Source organism: Typopeltis vanoorti, chromosome 2 (genome assembly GCF_054136105.1).
Source record: "Typopeltis vanoorti isolate ZY-2024b chromosome 2, IOZ_Tvanoo_1.0, whole genome shotgun sequence".
NCBI classification, from domain to species: Eukaryota; Metazoa; Arthropoda; class Arachnida; order Uropygi; family Thelyphonidae; genus Typopeltis; species Typopeltis vanoorti.
Window position 1 is genome coordinate 27,265,472 of NC_143550.1, and position 19,299 is coordinate 27,284,770.

General features: G+C 34.8%; 1 protein-coding gene across 1 annotated transcript in view; it reads left to right on the forward strand.

Annotated features, from left to right (window-relative positions):
- LOC150108892 (N-acetylglucosamine transporter UNC93A-like) overlaps nucleotides 1-14,651 on the forward strand; it is a 38,012-nt gene extending 23,361 nt beyond the window's left edge. The window contains exons 3-4 of the mRNA XM_090404117.1: nucleotides 5,264-5,531; nucleotides 13,889-14,651. Of these exons, the coding sequence (XP_090260243.1) occupies nucleotides 5,264-5,531; nucleotides 13,889-14,160 (540 nt within the window). The 3' untranslated portion in view covers nucleotides 14,161-14,651. The remainder of the gene's footprint in view (nucleotides 1-5,263; nucleotides 5,532-13,888) is intronic.
- The last annotated feature ends 4,648 nt before the right edge of the window (nucleotides 14,652-19,299 follow it).

Consider the following 19,299-nt stretch of genomic DNA (forward strand, 5'->3'; position numbering starts at 1 on the left):
GAACGTCATCTTTAATTTTAGTTTTGAAACCTCTTCCTCACTAAATAACCCCACTATTTCTTTAACAGACTTTTTCATATGGTAAGAAAAAAAAAACGTTGTGGTGTTTACGAAAGATTAATTAATATCACTTTTTTAAAAATAGTGCTATTAAAAAAAAAGGTTAATTTTAAGTCCTATATAAAATTTTTTAAAAATTTTTACAGGACTTAATTTTATGTTTAAAGACCATGCTTTGACGATATAATGAATGGCTGGTTTCGGCTCAGTTGTCCACTGCATCAAAAATCATGCCTAGCCTTAGCCAGAAATCCATCCTTTTCATTTCGGATTTCGGCATATACAGAAGAATATTAAAATATTATTATTATTATTTCGTAAATGTATTTCTATATTTTATGTGGCTCTTTCGTGAGTACACATCGTTTGTAAAGTAAGATAAGCGTTCTCATTTTGTAACATATTTCAAAAATTCTTTATTACGCAAACCGCTTTTCAACTTGATTCTGACAAATGAATCAGCATCTCCATTCAATGAGTTGTACACTCCGGCAAGGCACATTACTGCGACACGATAATTGCAAAATGCAAAGCTATTTAGTCATTAAAAAAAAAAAAAAAAGAGTTAAATCATTGTGAGCTTCATAAAATAAGCAAACAAGTTGCACCCTTTTTCTGTAAAAGAACCCTTTTGCTATCTGAAACCAAGGATTCGGCATACTCTTTCTGTATTTTTTTTCCTTCTATGAGATTATTCAATTTTGGTTCGGTAATTAAGTGTAATTCAATTGGCATTTGGATTATTCAGAAATATTACGTTTATTATATGATTCACCACACGAAAAATCTTCAAAAGAAATGCTTCTGACTATGTTTATACTGCAGTTCCTCTTGGTGAGGTGTAGATCTCATGGCTGATATTAAACTCTGATACTGAATTGCATGTTTCGACTTTGATGAAAATTCATATATATTTGGCAAACAAGAGTAACAGTTAACAATATGACGTATGATTTTCTACACACTATTGAAACTAGTAAAAAGATTTGTGGAATTTATGATCTTTAGCTATCCTCTAGACATTTAGTAGAATATTCAAGTAATGCAAAAGAGGAGTCGGGTTTTTCCTCTTGTATTTAAAAATATGTATTTAATCAGTTTAATTTAATTATATACATATATGTAATTATATGGATTTTAAGTATAATTAATTAATTTTAAAAAATTATTATTTTTTTCATAATCCGTCAAAAAAAAAGCTCCATCATCCAAAAATAGCGTTCTATAGAGAGAGAGAGAGGGAGGGAGGCAGGAAGTTGTTGTCTAGCATTACAGTTTTTGACGCTGTGATAATTATTATTCGTGATATTTTGATATTTGAATGTGATCCAAACATTTCCCATACTTCACCTAACCATCGGATCTCTTTCCCACGATCTCTTCTCCTTTCTAATAAGGGAACCTTTCGTCTTTTTTCTAAGGTTGCAGAAAATTTATATCCTAAGTGATTTCTAGCTTGTCTGTATTAAGAGCAGCTCATTTTCATTCCTTCCCAAAAACGTATATACTGTACTACGATCCACGACTACCTCGGGGAAGAAAGAATCTTTTGGAACTATTTGTCTTCTATTTTTATCAAAAATTGTGCTTCTAAAACAAATCGAATCTCAATATAAACTGTATCCAAGTTCGATTCAGAATAATGAACTCATTCAAATCTATACTAGGACAGAATAGTCGTAATTTACTGAGTTAAAAAATGGTAATGTTCAAAGTTTGACCCGCAGAAATCAAATCAAATGACATAAAAATTTACAATATTAATATAATCAACACTAGCTTACTTGATAAACGAACATTTGTGTAGTAGAAGATCAGTAGCTTACCTTTTTTTTCACTAATTGAAATCCTGTGGAGTTTCGATTGCAAATAATGATAATAATAATAATAATATGCCCATATTTCTGCTGAGTGTAGTTAAACTATACGCAGAGTGATATGTAAAAAAACTAGAGAGAAAGAAAATAGGACGGGGTGGGGGCATCGCCTTAAATTGTACATTTGTACATTGTACATACTCAAATTGTACGTTGCAGATATAGCATGTAGAAATCAAGCAGTCATTGTTCGGTTTATATGGTTAATTAATGATATTGGAGATTAAGAGTAGAGTTTATTTTCAGAAGAAAACAAAAACGAAATGAACTATAAACTATCCACGGGCAATCCATTATCCTTAATACTGCACTGCAAGAGAAAGAGATTGGTTAACCATTGCCAGACTCAGTCCGATTGGACCTAATTGAGTACCCTGCTGTGTGATGCAGCAAGAAATTTAATAATTTGATAACATTTTGGACGATTTTGCTGAACAAACAAGCAAGAGAAATTTCTTTATCATTAGTTCCTTTTCATTTTCTTCCTTTTTATTAAATGATGTAATTAATAAATACATCATTCAATATTGTTCAATAGCATACATTCCCAATATCTATTTACCGGATTAAAACTGTAATTGGTATGTTTAGTTTGATGAAACCCTCAGATGTTTTGTAATCCATATAGTGAACTTGGCGTGTCAACTTCCTATTGCTACTTACCGGAAGCAATAAAAAGTAAATTGATTCATAATTTCCTCCGGGCGTGTATTGAACGTTATCCTGGCTCAGTGATATCAGTTCGTGTGAACCGATTTTTTTTTTTTTTTTAAATAACAGAGAAACAAAACAACACTTGTGAAGGGGGGAAAAACAATGCTGATCTTTTTTTCTTCAAAAGTGAGGGGGAAAAAGAAGAAGAAGGGAAAAAAAAAGAGCTGATCTATGATCAGTTCCGGCATATACCATCCTGAAATTAAATCCATTGCGTTGTTCTGAAATTTTATATTTATAAATTTATTTTTACAAAAAAAAAATAAATAAATAAATAAATAAAATAAAAATAAATTTTTGAATATAAATCCAAAAAGCGTAATCTTTATGAATAAAAACGCGACTCCGTACTAATGTACAAAAATGAATGTTTAAAAACGTACAAAAATTCATTTTTGTACGTTATTCTGATAAACAGAATTTCTTTTAAGTGAATAATTTAGAGTAGAGAATACAAGGACATCCCTGTTGTTATTACTCATTTTAGTGCTAAATGTGTCAAGCTTATTGATTCCGAGAGCGCAAATGTCAACAGTATCGTGATTACATCATGGATCATGTGATTGTCATCAACGGAAATTATGTGAACGATTATTAGCAAATCTTAGAAATATAGTATATAGTTCTTTGTGATATGGACAATGAAAGAATTTTGTATTTTGTTAGATGTAACATCATGTTGATTTTACTGACTTCGAAAGATCCAGTTAGAGGGCTGCAAACCCTAGGTGTTGTAAGATATTATTTTTTTAATTTTTTTGAAGTTTCGTAATTTCCGCTTAAATAAATAATACTCTATGACGCCTTTTCACGTGACCCGCGTCATGTGATTTGTTACGTGCGTCACCTGTTTTTGTTAATATCTTGGTTGAAGACGGTAAGAAGTATCTCTCTCCCTCTCTCTTATTTCTTTTCAAACCGAATCAACAAATCAAACCGAAATTATATAATAAAAATTTTAAAACGCTACTAATTCCTTTTATGCTCAAAATCAAGTAAGCCAAGCAGTTTCATCATAACTAACTTTTTGAAGACTAGTTGGCAGCGAGACTCTACCCTTGGCCAATTACAGCTAGCTGACCCAATACTATTAGAGCTTTTAATTGGAATTCGGGAAGAGGGTACGGTAAACAGCTGTCGCCATTTCGTACTCCTTAACGTTATATATATATATTATTGTGTGCAAAGTGTGACTTCTGCAGTCGATTTTCTTTAGTTTATGGAATGAAAGCAGAGTTTCCCGGAGGGGGGAACCCTATACGCGCATACTAAAGGCCGAAAGACTTGGAAAAAGTTCCTCTAGTTGGGGGAGATGATGTGAAACTTTTATATGATCTTCCTTCATACTCCCGATAAAGGATTTTATTTTCAACTTAAACTTTAGCTAATAAAAAGACTAATTGACAGCCGTCTGCAGTATACTTCATGAATTTTTCATCCTGAGTTTTAAGAATCAGGCAAAAATCTGAAGAGAAAAAAGTTGCAGAAAAAATATGTACATCTTAACTGTACTTAGATTTTTACAAGCAGCATTTCTTAAAAATAGTTGCCTATCTGTCAAAGCATATTCCATATAGACAATTTATCGTGCTACTTATGGAAAGCGCGTTCGAAATGCAGCTTTCAATATTTGCTAAAAGTTCATTCATTTCATGTCGTTTAACTATCGACATCGTAAAATCCTTTGCCTTTTAAGTTTTCATTCATTAGAGAGAAAAAGTACAAAGGAAGCATACACATCGCACACTGCACAAGGGGAATACTATGTTTTTAGTGGACCTGTGTTTATTGTGATTTAAATTTCCATTTGCTAGCTAGATATCACTTCTGTTTTTCTCTCTGGTGTACTTAATGCATGGTGGAGATGCTTGGAAATGTTTTTCCTAAATTGTTGCTTAATAACTATTTGGAATGCAATAATAACACACAAAGTTTTTGTGAATGGAAAAAAAAAAACTATCACTTTCGTCTTGTTGCGTCAGTAGCGTGTTTGTTGAAAATGGTGGAGCCATCGAAAAATATTGATGGTTCATCACTATAAATGTTTATTCCTACAGGTCCATGTATGCCATGGCATGTACAATACTATCCGATGGTTTTTACCTCTCACCAATTTCCCGATTTTTCAGCTTTCTTCATATCGAAATTATCAGTTGCGAATGTTGATCTTCCACTTAGTAATCGGTGATTATTATCAACTCTGTCATCGTTATTTCTAGTTTTTCATGTCCAATTTCAATTATTGCTTACTGTTTGATGTGCTTCAACAAAATTATAAAAGACTTGCCCATTGTGTAAGCGATAACATGAGAAGCTAACAGATCTTAGATTGTACGCTACAGAATACTAAACTGTGGCACATGAGTGGAAGAACAAATCCAGACGATGTGTTTCAAGGCTACTCACACTTCAAGTGCTGTACGCTCGCAAACATTACTTTCTGAACACATCAATACAGCACCTCAAAGTCGTTGCTAATATGTATATGAGTGCGAATATAAACTGTGAATCAAATTATTGAAAACTAAGTTTAAGAGAAAGCATGCGATTATTTTTTTTTTTTTTTTTTTTTCTAAATGGAATTATAAAGAATTTTTTATTTTATATTTCAGGCATTTGTCAGCTGTGCATGGGGAATTCACAACGTCGGTTATGTCATGATTTGTTTCGGAGTGGCAGATGCTTTAGGCTCTGTTTCTTTTGGGCCCCTTATGAAACTGTTTGGTAGAGTGTCAATATTTATTGGAGGTGCTCTAATTAATATAGCCATGATCATTGTTATGTTTCTTTGGAAGCCTTCACCAGATAATATAACACTATTTTTCATAATTTCTGGTCTTTGGGGGCTTGGAGATGCTGTATGGCAGACACAAATTAATGGTGAGTACAATAACAATATTCCTTATATAAATTTACAGTTTTATCTTTTTAAATCAGTTAACCAAAATTACATGGTGATTGGCTAGCCTATTGGCAACTTAAATCTGCAGAAGAAAGGTATAATTTATCCACTATAGCTAATTAATCTTAAGGAAATGCAAACCTTTTTTTCCCACCTTTCGGGGGGGGGGACTCCAATTGTATCCTCACAACTCAGAAAATCAATCGCAGAACAAACACGAGTATGTACTAATAAATGCCAATTCCTATTAGGAACATGTCCATCTGTTACTCCCCAGGAATGTACTGATCTGTGGCTATGATGAAAAATAGAACCAACTTTTCGAATTTCCAAACGGCTAGGCCCTAAACAGTAAACCCTCTAAAGGAAAGAAAATGCATTTGAGAATTCATCATCATTATTTATTTAAAAAAAAAAAAAAAGAAATCTGCTAACGCAATTTATTCTCGAGATTGAGTAGTCCAAGGCCGTTAACCCTAACTTTTGAAGATAGGTAAATACCACTTTCTATTCTTAGTACTTAATGACAACTGGCCGAAGGTTATTAATGAGTTTCATAGGCAACCGTTAAGAAGAGTACAGCAGGCAACTGCGACCATCTCGTGGTCAATAACACAATACATAATATTTTCTGACGTAGTGTGCACTTCGCGGTCGATTTCCTTGTGTTGTGAGTAAGGAATCCGAGTTTCTGGGAAAAAAAAGCGCTTCTTGCCTGTGGGAAACATCAACTAACTCGAGAACCTACGGAAAATGGCCGACACAAAATTTCTGTAATTAGTGACCATAATCGAACTTATAAAGACCTTTCCTCTGGCGATTGTTTGATTCGGTCGAAGCAACTCGAGCTATGAGGCCATAGTATCATGTCTGTTAATTCTGTGTGTTCTAATGGTAGGGTTGCCAGTTTTGCTGGATAAAGAAAACCGAGTTTCTAGAAGGAAAAACCCTCCGCCTCCATATGAGACCATCTAACTCAGCTTTAGCAAAAAAAGTTGAAAAAGTTCTGATAAAGGTTCTTCGCTACCTTGACGGAATTCGAGCCAAAATCTTTCCAACCAGAGGGCATTGTAGAAACCGACTAAGTTATCATTTGGCAGGCTAGAGCTTTCTTTTATTTAATTTAATATACTATATATATTGTTTTGAATAAAGAATGTTAATAAAAGGTAATGAATTATCCAATGAATATCAAAGCAATGTTTATCCTGACAATATTTCCAAATCTTACTTAAAAACATTACTGCATTTAAAGAACAAGTTCTTATAAGTAACGAAGACATGACGCACAGCTGTGCAACAATGATTTATGAATGTGATCATCCTTATGTAAACATTTAGAGCCTTTTCAGACAGTGAAAATTATTTTGGGGTATTCTCAAGACGTGCATTGTGTTCACTGATGTTCGATACCATGTCATGCAGTATTTGATAATTATGAATTTGAGCGTGCAACTATATCTGCTAACCAAATGATACTTGATAGCCGATGTACATCTCTACTACCGTTGGTGTTCTGTATTTACTATATTCGTGACAACATATTTTTATATGTATAGAGAATATAAGATTTCGTAATGATGCTGGAAGATTAAAAAAAGCATAGATGAAATGTAACGTTCAAATTAATAAATATGTAATAAAAATGAAGAAGCCTCCATAGTTCAGCTAGCATAGACCAATGGTTGGAAAGCCAGGATTTGAATCACAAATATGATATGAGGAAATTTTATCAGGTCTTTTAAATCAAATGGTGAGTTACCGGTTTTATACGAAGATGGTGGATTTTTTTCTCCCAAACTCGGGTTTTTCATTCCTCAAAACAGGCAAACTACCCCTGCCAACACACAGATCTACAGGCATAAATACATAATACATATTATGTATTATGTAATAAATACAGTAATACAGATCTGTAATAAATACAGATCCGCGGCCTTCATGGGATGCAACGGAGGAGTGTTGTGCCCGGCTACATTAATTCACTGTGATCCCTAATTAAAGGACTACTCGTCCTAAGGGACGGATGAGTTGAAGGGCAAAGTAATGAAGACTCTCAGAGAAATAAGGTACAAACTGATTGGTGACATAACTTTTACTAGTCGAAAAGCGTTGACAACAAATATTGCAGTGTATTGCAGAATATGAAATTGGTATTATTGAACAAAAAGGATTCTATGACAGAAAAAATTTCATGTTCAATCTAAGGTTAGGAGACCCAGAGTTTAGCGAGAGGGGAAACTCTTTGCTAACTATTAAACCTAATTCACCTGGGCATGGGCTCCATGAGTTGCCAAAAGGTTCAACAGCGATGCTAGCCTTTTCACACTGATGATATAAATAGGCCAGTGTCCATACGATGCCAACTCACTTATGGAAACGACAGTATTTCCTCTTGGAAATTTATTTTTATTTCCTCAAAGCAAAACACATACTGACCACAGAAAACGAACAGGTGAAGTATAATATACTAACTTCATGACTGTTGATTTCTTCTATAAATCTAACTAGTATTTGGATTTTGATATATTCGTTTGATTTCACAAGGACATGTGGGTTGGCTTACAAACTTCACTTCAATTTCGAATCACTAATGCATAATCTATTTTTAATTAAATCCCAACTATTGAGTTTCGCAGCCGCTGTTTCTCTTCGTTGGAATTTTCCCACCTTAAATATGAATCCATACATTATCATATCGGAGGATACCTAATCTGGAATCTCTTCATTACCCCCCCCCTCTCTCTCTCTCTCTCTCTCTCTCTCTCACTCACTCACACACACACAAAGCAGTGTCACATACACTGAGTTAGATTTGTATTAGGAACATCCACATAATAACGCATTGGTTCGCCTGTATGTGCAATCACGGCTCGCAGACGCCCAGGAACAGGGTGCCGCAAGGTGTCGAACATCCTCCATGCGTAAATCGACTCATGTCCTCTGCAACAACTCCGTCAGCTCATGCTCATTCCGTGCATGAGAATCAGCAATTCTCTCCCGTGTTCCTTCAAACCACTCAGTAGTTGTACGAGCTCGACGACAAGGTGTGTTGTCCAGTTGAAAGATGGCACCGTGGTCGGTGTAGACCAGTGGCGGCTGGTGAAAATTTTAAGTGTGTGTGTGGGGGGGGGGGGGTTACTGCATATACAAAACAAAAAAAAAAGTCCTAATCAGTAACGAATTTATTAATAAATAAATTTACATATTAAAAATTGCTTTATTAAAAATATTTCATCCTCACCACGAACAAACACCAATAATAAAAATTTTGTCAATATCAATAGCAATGACAAGCGCAAACGAGTATTGGCGTTAGATTGCAGTGCATTTGTTTCGTGTAAAGATAATTGAAAAAATATTTCTTTACATATTTTCAACAGTGACACTCGTCATAATTCAGCCTTGTATCTATGATAAATAAATAATTATATGTTATTTTGACTAAATAAAATAAGATTGACAAAATATAGTCACCACGCACACGCACCAATAATAAATGTTTCATATCTCACAGAAATAACGTGCTTATGGATACTAAAAGTACATTGCTGTTTGGGCAGTGTCGGAATGACGTAGCGTGCAATGACAAGCGCCAACGAATATCGGCGTTAGATCGCAGTGCATCTGTTTCGTAATTTAAAGCGTTAATCGAACAATTCCAATTATTAAATATTTTCAATCAATGTCAAAACATAATATAAATGCAATAACATGTATTGCATTTATATAATGTTGTAAGCCTTGTTATTATTTATAAAAGCAAACAAAATTTCAATTTTTCATTTTTTCCTCGGGGGGTGCTGCAGTGTCGCAATGCTTATGTACGGGCCGCCACTGGTGTAGACCTCCTGCAGATATGAATGCAGATGGTCGGGTAACAGTTCCTTATAGCGTTCACCAATCAGAGTTTTTGGGATGATAACCAACGGACCTAATCTCAACTGTGCAACCAGGGGATACTATGTTTGTGTCAAATGCAAACCCGGCCATTAGCATGGTGTAGCAGGAAATGGAACTCATTATTTTAGAAACAGCCGCATATATCGGCTGCTTCAGTGCTAGTGTATCAAGGGTGTACCAGGACTGGACTAACTATGAACAGACATCCAGCAGAAGGGCTCACAATGGTCAACCACGCGTGGTTGATCCTAGAGGCGAGCGCCGTGTTTCACGACGTACAATCGTCACACAGCTCGCCTACCATTACAACAGCAGGGCAGCTCGACCCATTTCCACATGCACCATGCGCCGCCTCTTGCTTCGCCATGTTGACGGCTAAGCATCTCCAGCAACGCCTCGCATGGTCTACGTTCACCCCAGACTATAAGACCAGTTGGAGGGTCTTATAGTCAGGGGAAGCTTCTTCCTGGCACAGAAGAAGGTTGTTTGGAGTGATGAGTGCCATTTCCTGCTGCACCACGCTGATGGCTGGGTTCACCTACCCTCTGGATCCCAACTGTGTGCTTGCGGTCAAATTGGTTTACGTCGTCATATTTCCCCATTACTGGTAAACGATTACAAACCGATTACAAACAGAGGATAGGTGTTTCCATTTATAATAGCTGCACGTGACATTGATATCATGTGGTACTTTATTATCGTATCGAATATGTAAATCAGAGTTGTGTTCTTAATGCAATTCTAAATTAGTGTATATGGAAAAGTGATGAAGAAGAAAGAAAGAACTGCTCAAGTGTTTCTTGAAGATCGCATTCCTTGGAGAAAAATGTATAATGAAGATTTTTCCAAAGAACAGAGATAAAAGGAATGAAAGACAAGATGAAAAGCTGGTTCCTGAAGTTTGAAAGCGAACTGTTTATAGTTATTGATCTGCATCTGTTTTTTTATGGATGCTTAGAAGAAAATGCTGGAATGGTAATGGTCAGTTCAGTGGACCACAACCCATGAAAAAAAAAAGCTATTGAAAGACATAATGCAGAAAGAAACAAAGCTACCAGAGCGAGCAATTAATGAGTCTGTGTTGAAAGAGTGATCATTTATTAAGTAGACTGCCCTCACTTGATAGTACCTAGCAGATTTAAAGAGAATTCACTGCCCATTGTAAATTAGAAGACTATTACTGTCTGAAAAGGAAGAAATATCGAACTATTTACAAAACGAATGCTATGGATATAATGTGTTTTTGCTAGATGAAACCAAAATATATTAGCCATTGCAAGAAGAGAAATCTGATCAAGGCTACAGCTCTGAATATTTTCAAATTAAAAGGAAGTGAAGTAAGCGCCTTCTTACAAGAAATAAGATGCAACTGTATTTTAGTAACTTTGAAAATTATTAGGTTGGCTTCATCCATTGGACAGTGGAAAAGTTATTTAACACATAGATCTGAAAAATATTGATAGATATAAACTTTTGAATCATGAAATATATTTGACTAAAACACAGACTAGTCAGCTGAAAAATTAAAAAAGAATAAAAATTAATAAAACACATCCTAAGAAATATGATGAATATTACTAGGTTTAATTTCTATTTTTGGTATTAAAAGGAGGCATGAATCATTCAAAACTGGGAATATCCAACGAGACTGTAACAAAGAATATGAGAGAGAGAGAGAGAGAGAAGAGGATTTGGATACATCTTCAATGTTGTCTAAAATATAAACGAGGTTGATAGATTCAGATTCAGAAAAACTTCGAGAAATTAAAAGATTTCACAGGCAAATTTAAGAAAACTACCTGTACGGAGTTAAAAGTTAGTATTTAAATCAATGTATATGTGTGGGTTAGTTAGAATTATATTGGTGTAAAAAGCATGTTTCAATATTCTGACAACATCCATTTACATACAGCAAAAATATGTAAATAAATAATTTACATATTTAAATAATCACAACTAAATATTTTCTTAGTAAGGATGTTTAAAGTAAACAAATCACATTAAGTTTGGAATTCAATTTGCGATCTAGATTTATGACATTTTTCTAAATGAATTATAAATTTGGTTTACGTTCAGGTGAAGTATATAGATTATTATGATTTGAGCCAAAAGTATGTAGCTAGACTGGTAAATAGATTGGAAATATTTCAAGAAGATTGCAAGATACCCACTGTGATGTAACAAGTGAAGCAGAATATTATGACCATACCAGTGATGTTTTATATAGCTTTCTTCTGCTTATTCACCTGGAATCTTTATGAAAATTAATGATATTCATCCTGTTTTGCAGATATTCACAGAAAAGATATATCTGTACAATTCTCTTTCTTAAACAAAGAGAGAGAGAGAGAGAGTTGTATACTGCTTAATTTTTTTTGTTTTGGTGGCAGTTTGCCTGTTTAGCCGGATGAAATCTTTCTACTTCCTTAAGAGATGGTTAACTAACTTTCATTCAGTTGATGAGCCTTTATAAAGGTCCTTCACATCCTAGGGATTTCGAACCCGGTTTTGCAAAACAAAGGATATCATCAATATCGACTGAGCCACAGAGGCTTACTTTTGGCAGGATACGGTATGGAAGACTCTATTGCATAAGATAAAAAAATATGAGATTGGATTATGAACGATTATCTTGAATAAGAGTATGACTAACTCATATATCAGAAAATGGCGAATGGAGGAGGTAAGTCTGCAAAATTTAAGGTAACCAGTGGTACACCACAGAAAATCCGTCTTTCGTCTAGCCTTAATGACACTAGGAAAGATTTCACAGGAGACATACTACTGTTTGCCAATGATGCAAATAAAGTCTGGGTAACCAGGAATTTGACTGACGTACAGCATTTGCAGAATGATTTGAAGAGGTTGGAGCTGGGGCATCTGAAAGCGATTGTCACTTCAGTGTTAGTAAATGTAATTTTATACACTTTGGTGTGATGATACAATCGATAGTATATTATATTGGTGGAATTATGGAAGAAGAAGAAACTGATGAAATTATGGATCTTGGAATTTTAATAAAGGAAGTTGAAGTTTGGGCCCATACAATGTATTGCAAATACAACTTAGAGAATAATTGCAATGGCGAAACGAAATTGACATCTACAAATAAGGAAGTAATTTTGCCTCATTATAAGCTCATGATACCGACCTCGTCTGAACTATTGTACGGTATTATGGTTTCCAGTGTAATGCAGATAGAGCAGAGATGGTATAAAGGAGGGTGGCTCACATCTCTCTCTCTCTCTCTCTCCTTACAGTTAGCGACGTTTTTGATCGTCCATAGCTTACCATGTCTAGGTCTTGACAATCCTTTGGTTGGAAAAATCTGCGTTTGAATGCCGTCTAGAATGCAAAAAAACTTTTGTAAGGGTTTTTCATTTAAAAATGAGCTAACCGATCTCGTATGGTGGTGGTGGCAAGGTATTGATTTTCAGAAACTCGGATTTCTCATCTATCTAAATAGCCAAACCTTCCAGAAGATTAACGGACATAATACACTGTCCTCATAGCGTTAGTAACTTTGGACATAATGCCAAAACAATAACAACCACCAGTGGCGCACTCAGGATTTAATCTTGGAGGGGGGCCGAGCGCTCAGGATTTAACCTTTGGGGGGGGAGCCGAGCTGAGTAGACGTTTTGCGAATACACACTACACATCGCATATGACCTATAACTGAGCATCTGCAGTGATCGCTAATTCATAAGTAGCACACAACATAAATAAAAAAAAAAATGAATTTTAATTAGGAAAAGATTTTTGGAAATTTTTCTACTGTTTTTCCTTTTCTTTGGGGGGTGCTCGGGCCCCTTCCCCCCCTCTGGGTGCGCCACTGACAACCACGCATTTTTTCATAATTTAGGTCAGTCCAAATGAACCACTACTTACGAACTTACTTTTCTTTTATCATGATGGATTTAATATTCATTAGCTTCCATGGTATTAAAAAAACCGTAGATTTTTAAAAGGAAAACATTATAGGTTTACTTTTAGTTATTGATCAGTGATTTTTTTACGTTAAACCAATTTGTTTATTTTATGACCATTTACTCAGGCAAATTTTTTTTTTTTTTCTCCATTCGCGCAAATTTAAACAAAAACGATTATGGAACACCCGCGCGATTTAGCAGTAAATACCAAATAAGATTAAAAATATTGCTTCTTAACTAGAATGCCGTATTCACATCTGTAAACTCTACCTTGACGATGGTGAGAGGTGAACAGTTGCCTTTCCAGTAAAGTTAGGTGTAAAAGATTTCCATCTCTCCCATTTTGGGATAAAAGGTGTAAGATGGTTTGTTTTATTTTCATTTTAGGTATTGTTAAACTGTCTTCGTTTAAACAACAATTATATATATATATATATATATATAATTGCTGTTATTTATATATAATACCTTAATAGAACGTGTTTTGTTTTTATTTTCAGCTCTATATGGTGTACTGTTTCCACAAAATGAAGAGGCAGCATTTGCTAATTACAGACTATGGGAATCTCTAGGATTCATAATCGCCTTTGCCTATAGCAAATACCTGTATACGTTCATGAAGATGTACATTTTGTTAGTAGTTCTAGGCATAGGTATGGCTGGATATTTATCAATTGAAATACACTTGCGTTGTACATCTAAACAAGAAACGGATAAAGATAAAAGTGTAGCGAAAGAGAAGGTGGACGGTGCTGTACAGTCAAGTCAATGAAACATATAACAGATTACTTATCATTTTTACAAAATGAAATTAAAAAAAATAATTAAACCGCGCAATCAAATAGTTGCATTCCTATATTACATGAATGAGGATTACTGGTTAACATAAATGAACAGATATTTGCTTCGTATAACGTCTTACTTACATAAGTGAAATATGGAGATTGTCATTAGGACGACGCGATACTTAGATACTTAAATGACAAAAGAAACGAGAAATGGTTTAGGTTTTAAGGAAAACGATATCAAGAAATTTCGTTACATTTTTTTCAAGGTTTAAATACCTTTTTATTCGTATAAAACGTTCAGAATTATGAATGCTTTTCGCACTTTTAATGTGATTTCACTCCATCTGCCTAAAAATAAAACATAATAATTGGCAATTAACTTAAGAATATAACATCTATGTAGAAAACCACTATACACGTATTAAAATATTTTAATTTATGTTTACTAATACAGTTTTAAAATATAAATAAAACGATGAAATCACATTATTATAAACGTTATGCTTTAAAACAGAATTTAATGAGAAGACTCGTGTGTGTGTGTGTGTGTGTGTGTGTGTGTGTGTGTGTGTGTGTGTGTGTGTGTGTGTGTGTGTGTGTGTGTGTGTGTGTGTGTGTGTGTGAGAGAGAGAGAGAGAGAGAGAGAGAGAGAGAGAGAGAGAGAGAGAGAGAGAGAGAGAAAATCACACCCACAAAAGGTTATAAACCTAAAACCTAATAATAATTTGTTATATTAAAAACAAAAGCCTATTTTTAGAGGAATTGTCAGTCTGTTTTTTTTATAGTCATACATTGCTTTGCCGATTTCTTTCATTAACACATTTGCCATAAAAAGATATGCCAAAAACAACAAAAAAGCGCATCAATTTCGAATTAGAAAAAAAAAATGAACATGAATAAATGCAACAACAGCTATATGAAAAAAATGAGTTCTTTGTCAGGAATTCATCCTCAAATGTTTCAGGATCCCTTACAAGTTCCCAACGAAGTACTGATACCGTATGTACAACATTTAGTAACAGAAGTAAGAAACAAAAGAGGTGGTACCTGTACAAATCTACCAGTGTGTGTTTTTGATCATCCACACAACAGATGAAAAGCCAATCGGGAAAATGTTACCCTTCTTTATTCAAAAGGGTTTGGAGGGACTTGCAGGATCTCCCAAAACTGTTAAGAAATTACGTTCTGAACGACATCCTTGTGGAAAAATCATGTCATCAACATTCTGAGAAACTGTTGAAAGGATTGATATCAGAATGGGATTTGCTTTATGTTCTGATGAGGAGATATGATCAGAGCTTAAAGATCAGCAAATGATGGGTGTGAGGCTCATCCTGATTCGTAGAGATGATCACTTGGTTCCGACCAGGAACATCATCCTTTATTTTGATACATATAAGCTTCCAAAACCTGTAAAAGTCTGGGTATCTCAACTTCCTGTTACATTATACCACTAATCCACTAAGATTCTTTAAATGTAGAAATATGGGCATACTCAAACTCAGGGTACTGGTGCATAGACACTGAGGAACTGCAGCATCCCCAGGTTTTCTCGATATATAAATATATTTATTAATTTATTTATATGCTTGTAGTATTTAAATTTATCATCCACAATCCTATACAATTGTCTTATTTTGTATAAAAAATAACAAAAATTCATCTTGTTCCACTTAGGAGGGCGAAGGACGCTAGTAGCACTGTGTTTACCATAGTGTCATATTGCTAGTATTTGCTACGCACACAAGCATATGCACGTCATATGTGGCACTGTCCATCGCTCAGTTCCACTGTCATTTATATGCAGTTTGCGCCAGTAGCAGGGTTCGTAGCGCTTATCGTGTTTACTCCGTCTCTTTAAATATTTGGACATTACAATTAAAGGATTTAATTGTATGTCCAAAAATTGTAAATCCGTTCATTTAATTACAATTGAAGGAATGGATTTTATTTTTAAGTAATTTTGAATTATACTAAACGGTATAATTTTATCGATAATAAACAATATTTTTCATAAAACAAAACAAGAAGAATATATTTTATTTTTAAGTAATTTTGAATTATACCAAACTGTATAATTTTATCGATAATGAACAATACTTTTTCATGTTTAATTTTTTCGATTTTGATTATTTTTGATATTTTGATATTTTATACCATAATTTTGATATTCTATCCAAACACGTATACACTGTATACTTACAGTGAGTATGTACTATATATTTCGAAAATTGCAGCACCCCTATGATTTCAGGCCACGAGCCGCCACTGCTCAAACTGCCTGTTGTGGCTCTGCCACTTGAGCCCGATGTATATGGTACATCGTACCATATAGATATATGTACATAATAACTAGGCTGACCATACCAATAATTTGTATAACCATGGAGTCGTATTGTTCGATACCAAATATCGATATCTGTGATTTATTCAGAGAAAATAATAAATACATGTTGGCAACACTTGCGCGTCTCCGACGCAGCGTCTATTCGGCTGTAGCGTTAGTTTTTTTTTGCTTTTTTGTATGCTAACCGGTGGCTTTGTTATTCATTGCCAGTGGTTTAAATTTCGTATTTTTTAAAGTTTTAAGTTTTATTTTTTAAAGCTTTAAGTCTATCCTTGCAATGTCATTAAAACTTCAGTTTTAATGACAATCTCCAGAAAGAATTCAAATTTATTAAACTGGACAAGCTGTGTAATGATGAAACAAAAGTGGTATGCCAACATTGTAATGTCCATTTTTCCGTTGCTCAAAAAAAAAAAAAAAAAAAAAAAAACATTAGCTGGTTTATGGTGAAACGTGATGGTGATAGCGAAAGTGATAAAATTGCAGCAAGTGAAGCTTTTAATTGCCTACCATTCTGTGGGTCACTGCCAAAGTTTTCGCGCAAATGACAGCTTGTCGATATTGATCAACAAAATCTATGAACCAAAATTTTCTTCAGCATGTACCAAATCAGAAGCTATAATTACCAACGTTTTTTCACCAGACATATTGGTCAGAGTTAAACTTTTTTTATCGTCTTACTTTTCCATGAATACAGAATATTACATAACTCCCGCCCCGTTTTTGCCATCACAATGTCCCGTTTTTGTCTCAAGAAAATATGGTCAGCTTGATGATAATAAATCTTGCTCTGCAAATAAAGCTTAATGTGTCAGAGAAATCATCCAGCTTACTCCAGCGTTTGTCAGAAGTGGAAAAATGAAATGAATTACAAAATTTAAAACAAACCAAAATATATCATATCAGAATGCCAAAAGGAAGTTAGCCGGCACAACACCTGCTCTGAGATTCCCTTATGCTGAGAAATTGCAAAAAGAAACAATGGTCAACAGCATCTCACATACAGATGTTTAGTTTACTATTTGAAAATTTTTCTGTTAAGAGCATCAATCGCATGTCCTACAGTCTCACTCCAAAAACAACTTCAAAAATGTTTCCATTTGATGACAACCCACTTGTCAAAAAAATTATGCCAAAGATATCACTTAAAAATGCCAAGTGTGACAATTTAATTTCCGGAACGATCAGGTATTGTCGCCATTGTCATGATTTGGTTGGAGTCACCGCATACAGCCATTTGCTAGTGGCTATTGCAAAAACAATAGAGATCTTCATATAAACTTTGGTGTAAAAATGCGTGATCGAAATTTGGAGCAGCGTGTTAACATCAAATTTTGTATGATAATCGTCAAAACTGCTACTGAAACGTTGGAGCTGTTGAAAATGGCATAGAGTGTGGATGCTCTGAAAAAGTCAGGTGTCGTTGAGTGGCATAAGATATTCTCAGGTGGGCGAGAAGATGTGAATGACAACACCAGTAGTGGGCAGCCAAAAACAAAATTGACGGACGCAAATGTGAACAGAGTGCGAGATTTGGTACAGTCTGACAGACTATTAAATGCGCGATTAATGGCTGATGAATTGCAAATGAATAGAGAAACAGTCAGGGTAATTTTAATTGAAGAATTGGCTATGCGAAAGATTTCTGCGAAGTTTTTGACTGGGATTTTGAATGGACGCATAGAATCAGCGGCGGCCTCAAGCTGCGACTGATATTTCTGCAAATAAGCACATGTTTCCAAGAATAATTATGGGCAACGAAACCTGTTGAGTCCAGTACGATCCCAAACAAAACGCCAGAGCATGCAGTGGAAAACCCCAAGTTCGCCACTTCCGGAAAAGCACGCAACGTCACGTTTGCAGTTCAAGACCATGCTGGTGTGTTTCTTTGATAACAAGGGGATTAGTCCACTATACATTCATTGCACAGGGGCATACAGTCAACCAGCAATAGTATTTAGAGGTGCCGAAAGGATTGTATCACACCTCGTAAACCACCAGATACCACCACAGAAAGTGAAATGGATATTTTGGTATCTGCTGAATGGTATCACTGCTGAATTCGTATCACTTGCAAACTGATCCTGGTACATCACATGTATTGAAAATTTTACCAGAGTAACAGCAGAACATTGGCCGTCCATACTTCCCAAAATCAGTTGATTAATATAAACCTGACAAAGGTAAGCTCTCAACCTGCCAAAAATTGGACAAGTTCACAAAGCCAAAACAATACGAAAATTTTTTTTCAGCGGAACTGTCATGGGTTTCGCCTGAATATCGATGATATTAAGATTTTACTGCAGAAATACAAAGCTTTCTTTTTCCTTCAGACAACATATTTTAAGACTCAATGGGGATCCTAAATTGAGGAATATTACTGTGATCCTGCTTATGGAATAGCTATCCTAGTAGGCAGTCATTCTCCTTTTCATCATGTCCAGTTTAATATTGCTCTGGATGCAGAAGTGTTTGGCTTATGCGTAGGATTTCTTATTTCAATATGTTCAATTTATTCACCACTTGGTGCTAAGTTAAATGAAATTGATCTTGATAACCTTATCTTGCAACTGCTTGAACCGATACTTCTTAATGGTGACTTTAATGGGCACTACACTCTTTGGGGTAGTGTCAGCACAAATTGACGAAGTCGTGTCATTGAATGAATCCTTAACAATAACGAAGGGTCTCTTTTGAATAATAGACTCAATACTTTCTTCCTATATGGCTACCTGCTCATATTCTTCAACTGATTTTGCAACCAGCTCTCCTGTAA